At 30.3% G+C, this 6,147-nt stretch overlaps 1 protein-coding gene across 1 annotated transcript; it reads left to right on the top strand.

Moving 5' to 3' along the window:
- Positions 1–4,373: 4,373 nt before the first annotated feature.
- On the top strand, positions 4,374–5,592 carry LOC148311804 (uncharacterized). The gene is made up of 2 exons (XM_088278381.1): positions 4,374–4,490; positions 4,592–5,592. Exons 1-2 carry the CDS (start codon positions 4,464–4,466, stop codon positions 4,970–4,972), a joined length of 408 nt encoding a protein of 135 aa, XP_088134507.1. The 5' UTR covers positions 4,374–4,463; the 3' UTR covers positions 4,973–5,592.
- The last annotated feature ends 555 nt before the right edge of the window (positions 5,593–6,147 follow it).

The raw sequence follows: 6,147 nt of genomic DNA, 5'->3' as shown, positions 1-6,147 counted from the left end.
GACGAAAGTGAGAATTTGTCAATCACTCCACAAGATGCCCATCGTCATAGTGTAAACAAGAGACAAGCGGAAGAAATGGAAGGACTAGATTATGACACCGATCTATTAGCTGAGGTGGAGAAAATCTATAACCCATACTATACATATTTCTTCGGAAGACAACGGTTAAGACCATCTCTTGCATTTCACGGATAAATAATTAAACCTTTACTTTGGTAAATTATCAAGAATAATGTCAAGATTTGCTGTCGACATACGGCTGTTTATCAAGCGAATCTACAGTTTAACAAAGAAGGAGATTGGTAAAATGATGAAATATAACTTTTTAATATTAATTATGCCGAGGAGTGGAAAATGGAAGCTTTCAGAAAAGGGTTATAATATGTATCTGTGAAATTTGCTTTGCAAAGCTGTGATTAGGGCATTTATTATGGGAATGAAATACTTTTCCGAATTTCTCAAATTTATTTTTGATACCTGATTGACTCAGTAATGTATTGTACATAACTATAACTTTGCTTGTATTCGGTAAAAAAAAACATATATTATAAAAAACATACACCCTTTTCAAAATCTTAATGTTAGCAGAAATAAAAGGCCTGAAAGTTATGGGAAAACTATCTGCACCGCATAGTAAAGAAGATAAGTTGAAATCCCTGTCGTGATGATTGTTTATTTATATAGTATAAGTGCACTGTTTAAAATAATTTGTACCTGATATATAAAAAGTCAGTGAACCTATTTAGTACTAGTAAATGTTGTTAATCATAACTTTCATACGAGTAGGTGTGTGATAGATATTAGAGTGGACGCATGTAAAATATGTTTTTTTTACCATTTTTTTAACTATGTATATACTATCATAGAAATACAACATTAAACATAACCTTTCTTTTATTTCCTAATATTTACTCCCCGTATGGTATTAAATTGATAAAAAATATTTTCCTTAGCAAATATGGAAACTTTTAGTAGAGGATAATGTTCTCAAATACTTTATTTATATTTTTCTTTTAATTTAGTGGTTTTGATATTATCGGGAACGATATTAAAGACTGCTAGAAACATGTCATTACATCCAAAAATAATTCATCAAATATTAATTGGCCAGAACCCACTGATTCAATATGTATTATAAATTGCTTAATGCCTTTAACACTTCGTAATTTTGATCAATTATCTGGAATTTTCCAGAAGGTTAGAGATGTATACATTTGAACAAATAAATGTCTAATCCTTAATTTAAAATTTTATCTAATCCTAAAAATATAACTAAAAGTACCAATCGAATATACTAAAAATAATTTTCATGAAATAAGTATAACTTCCTCGAAGATACTTAGTACACTTCGATAATAATTAAAATGACTGAATATTGTAAAATGTAAAAAAAGATACTTAAGCAAACAACGTAACAAGAGTCGACCAAGATCATTTGCTTGGCATTTTTTTGTATTTGATTTGGTTGCACAATATCGCATGGAAAAAAATAAGAAATCTAGAATTTAGTTCCATGACCTTGGCAATAGCCAAATAAGTGTGTTAAGTCAATAAAACGATAAGTGTAAATACTAACAAATTTACAACACAAAAAGGGAAAATTTACGTAAAAAATCTAGATTCGGTTATAAGTAGATTTTCATATTTTTGAAGTTTAGTTGGAAAATTTCAAGTCATAAAGACAGACGTTTGGTTCCCTAAATAAAAATAATAAAACTGAAGGAAAACTTCACCTTTGTTGAGGCATATAAAATATTTTGATAAAAATCACTTGAGGGTGAAATCCTGTGTACAAATAATTATTATAATTTGAAAATTATTACATTGTACGTTTTAAGTTTTGGTATTTTAAATTTATTCTAACATTTGGCTTAGCAATGGTAAGAATAAATATTTAATTCAAATTTTTCTTGAAAATTCTTCTTCTTCTTCTTCTTTGTGAGCCCTCTGCCTCCACTGCAGGATATAGGCCTCTTCCCCTTCTTTCCATTTACTCCGGTTGGTTGCTGCTTGCAGCCAGTTTTTACCTCCGACAGCGACAATATCGTCAGACCATCTCATTTGGGGTCCTTCGACACCTCTTTTGCTCTTCCAAGGTCTCCATGGTAGAATTCTTGGGGTCCATCTTGTGAGGTCCTGTCTCGCGCTATATGTCCGAGGAACAAATATATTTAAGCAAACATTTTGCTTCCTAATAATGAATATTTAATAAAAACTGATTTGTACATCATTTAATTAACTATTTTCAGATTGCTGCGATACCCTTTCAATTATTGTTAATTATTGCATCACTTAATTTTGGTACTCCGTTGGATTTTGTGGATAAACAAAACGACTTAACAAATAACATTATCGCAAAAAACACATCAATTACTGAACCTGAATCTTATGAAATTATAAATAGAACGGACCAGAATTTTTGGTTAATTATTCTGAAAAACATTTCGAATTACGATTTTGATTTATCACCGATAAGACCTGAAGTTGTGATTGTTGATGAAGAAATATTGCAGGCTGAAGAAGATTATGTATTTCGGCCATTGTTTGTTTATCGCCAGTTAAAGAAAAGAGAGCGGGAAAGGCAAGTTCGAAGACAAAGAAGATTGAACGGTTAAAAAGAGTTTTTTTTTTAAATTGAAACTGTCAAATATACTACTTTAAAATTTAAAGTTGAAATTAGTAAGTTGGCAGGATCCTTCATTAATGATGATTATTTATTTGTTATTTTATTGATTTATTAATTATAAATGTATTGTTAATCAAATATTTCTACTGGCTTATGATTTTGATGCAGAATCATCAGTATTTTTATTATAAAAAGCTAATATTTACATTATGGTAATGTTTTATTTATAATATGTTATTTTTTAATATTTTTATATACTTTAAATATCGTGTAAAATGTGTCTATATAATAAAAATGTTTTAAAAAAATAAGCTAGTATTTTATTTCATTTTTAATTGCCTCTTTCAGAACATAAAAGTTTGCTTGTGTTATGAGTCAACAATCAGGTATTATTATTTAAATAAAAAATATTATATCTCTTAAAATACCGCAAAACGATTAAAAAAAAAAGTGCACCGTAGTTATCTGGAATGTAAAAAATAAGTCATTCAAATGAGTTTATGCTGAGAAAACATGCGAATTTTTTTTTTTTATCTAAAACTTGGGTACATATCGCTCACTCCTTTCAAGAACGTCATAAATCAAAAATCGTCAATTTTCAGTTGTGCATGTTTTCGGAATGCCCAGAAAATGTACTATATCCCAGCAAAAGAGGCATATTTTTAACTTAATATTTACTTGCTACAGGGCAGAAAATGTTGTTTTTGCATTTTGAAGAAAAGGTGTTGTTTAATTATGTTTTTAAATATACTTAATATTTTTCAAATGGAGAAAAAAAAACTTCAGGTTTTACCTAAAAAGATCTGTTGCACAGTGAAAAGTTCAATAAGTGGCTTGATATTTATTTTTAATACGTTGTGTTATATTTTTAAACTTTAAAAACGTTCTCCTGAAAAATCAAGTTTTTTGATTTGTGACGTTCTTGAAAGGAGTGAGCGTTATGTGAATTCTGTTGGTATAATTATTTTTTTAAAGAAATTTCTGTGTTCTTATATGATATCGACTGTTAGCAGACAGAGGTGTGAGTGACAAATCGCTATTATTGGAAATACGTATTTGAAGCTCTAAAACTATGCCGAGTAGCCAAATTGGTTTTATAATATATTTTATAATAATAAGATGGAATTAAGTCTAGACATACAATAAGGTATAGTACATTATTACGGCTCTTCACCTGTTTGGATTCAGGAAGATATACAAATGCAATAGAGTGTAGAAGTTAAGGGTGAAAGACATTACTGCTATATAAAAAAAAGAAGGAGAAACAGTAGGTAGGAAAATTAAGAATTGGAGGAAGAAAACAACCTGCAGGCGCTGGTGATTTAAGTATATGAAATACTTGAAAGCGGTCAGGTCAGAGTCGGAATAATCGACGGGTATGTATGAATGTGAAAAAGATGAACATTGTTTGCAATGACATATTAGCATAGGGGTCTATTGTCTCTGCCTATTCCTGCAGAGAATCGGCATGATGGTTAGTTAGTTAGGAAAAAAATGGAGAAGGAATATTAGGTACAAAAAAGGAAAATGGAACAAATCACAAGGACACTTACTTAGAGTTTCTGAAAGAATTCCTTGAGAGAAAAATATTTAATATGCACTTACACGCCTTAATTTAAGTGTAGGCCTTAATTTTTATAAAAGGTGGTACAAAATGTTCAATTAACATGTGTTAAAAATTATCACTTGCGCATTCGCACCAGAGGCTGTATATAAAATAAGAAAATACCACATTTGGTTTGTTTCATATAAAGGTTTACATAAAGATGGTCGTTTTGGTTCTTATAAATACATTTTTTTATTTCTGAAACTCTTCCATTACAGTTTCATTGATTTCATGTCTTACTTGGAAAATACAATGCTGGTGAGTTTTTCAAACGAATATTATATGTCTTTTAGGAGTAAGAATATCGAGTTTTGTTAGAAAACTTGTGATTAATTGGTTGTTTTGTCTTTCTTTTGCAGTCGTCAGTAAGTTTATCGTGGATTTTGTTTTATACATGTATCGCTACATCAGTAAATGTTAGTGGTAATTCAACTGAAGAAATTCAAAGAGCAGGAAGAAATATTCCACTCTTATCTCCCTTAAATAGCACATCCATTCAAGCTGTGCATTCAGTGGATAGTGATTTGAGTGAAATTCAGGTCAATGTTTATAATCCAAACAGTACAAACAATGGACCCTTTGAAGGAAAAAACGAAGAAATTCTAATCACAGCTGAGGACAATATTGTATTCAGACCACTATTTGCCTACAGGCAATTACAGCAAAGGAGACTGAGAGGTGATAAAGTTCGACGTTACAGACTAAGAAAAAGAAAACTTCAGTACTTCCTATTTGGGTGAAAAATTTAAAACATTTCTTTTGAATGTTCATAAAGTAATGTGTTCTTTGATATTTTTGTTTTTAAGGCATTTATTTACAACTTTAAAAAACGCGGATATGCGCTACACATCCTCGCTACAAATCCGCGTGAAAACTTTATTATATGGTATATTGTGTGTGACATGAAAATTGAGGCACGGCCATCATATTTTTATACATACCTATTTAACCCTTTAGGTGTGGCATTTGATTTTACAGATTTCTACGAAAAGTGTCAATGAAATACGTAAAAATAAAGCATTGAGTTTATATAAACACCGTGTCACATTACCCTTCCAAAAAATCGTGAAAAAATTGTCATAATGTACATAATGACCACTAAATTGATATCGGTATAGCATATGAGCAGTTTTTTTTATGGCCGTGCCTATATTTATCGGTACACAACACTCAAGAGACATAAGATTCGTGCCGATAAAGTGGTACGCAGCATCTAAGGGGTTAATGATATGTATATGTACTCTATATATTAAAATAAAATATTTATGTCAATCATGCTTGTTAACAATTTATTTGTTTTTAAATTTCATCAAAAGCAGCTGTGATGAATTTCATCAATAAATTATCAGTTCTATAAAAAATTACACGGCTGGTTTTTCATTTTCTTGACCTTTTAGGAAAACAACGAATTAAATATGTAATAAAACCTCACAATTTGTGTATAAGTAGTATACGAGAGGGGTCTCGTTCGCCTTCGCTTGGTCATCCTCCAATATCAAAAATGATAGATCGGAGGGGTTCTACTGTAACTAGGTGGGAAATATTTCAAATTAATTTTGTAGACACGTTTGTTTAAATTTATTAAAGTAATAATATTTTCTTCTTATTAATCATCAAGAGACTTATACAGAAATTAATATTATTATGTCCAATTTTATACACAAGCTTAATTAGTACGGATATGTAAACCCGAGTGTCTTAACCATTATCGCTATTCTTCTTATCGTACAAACTATTATTTTTCCATAGCCTTTCCCATACAGCGAATGTGCTTCACTTTGAACTGCTTCATTTACTTCATCTATATCTCTTTAAGTGTCCACTCCAATTGAATAATTTACCTTCATAAATTTAGCGATTATGTTAACGCCATGTCAATCGGCGGTGCCTTATGTACCATTGGGTCTAGATAGGG

This window comes from Brachycentrus maculatus, unplaced genomic scaffold, assembly GCF_059751285.1.
Source record: "Brachycentrus maculatus isolate JH-2025_06_01 unplaced genomic scaffold, ASM5975128v1 h1tg000056l, whole genome shotgun sequence".
In the NCBI taxonomy this organism is placed as follows: Eukaryota; Metazoa; Arthropoda; class Insecta; order Trichoptera; family Brachycentridae; genus Brachycentrus; species Brachycentrus maculatus.
The sequence above is the reverse complement of the archived record's forward strand: the minus strand, read 5'-3'. Positions and strand labels throughout refer to the sequence as shown.

What these genes read in the sequence shown, in the direction of transcription:
- LOC148311804 (XM_088278381.1), top strand. Translation starts at nt 4,464, where the DNA reads ATGTCTTACTTGGAAAATACAATGCTG. An exon ending in ACTTGGAAAATACAATGCTG is followed by an intron (nt 4,491 to 4,591) that starts GTGAGTTTTTCA and finishes TTTCTTTTGCAG; the next exon opens with TCGTCAGTAAGTTTATCGTG.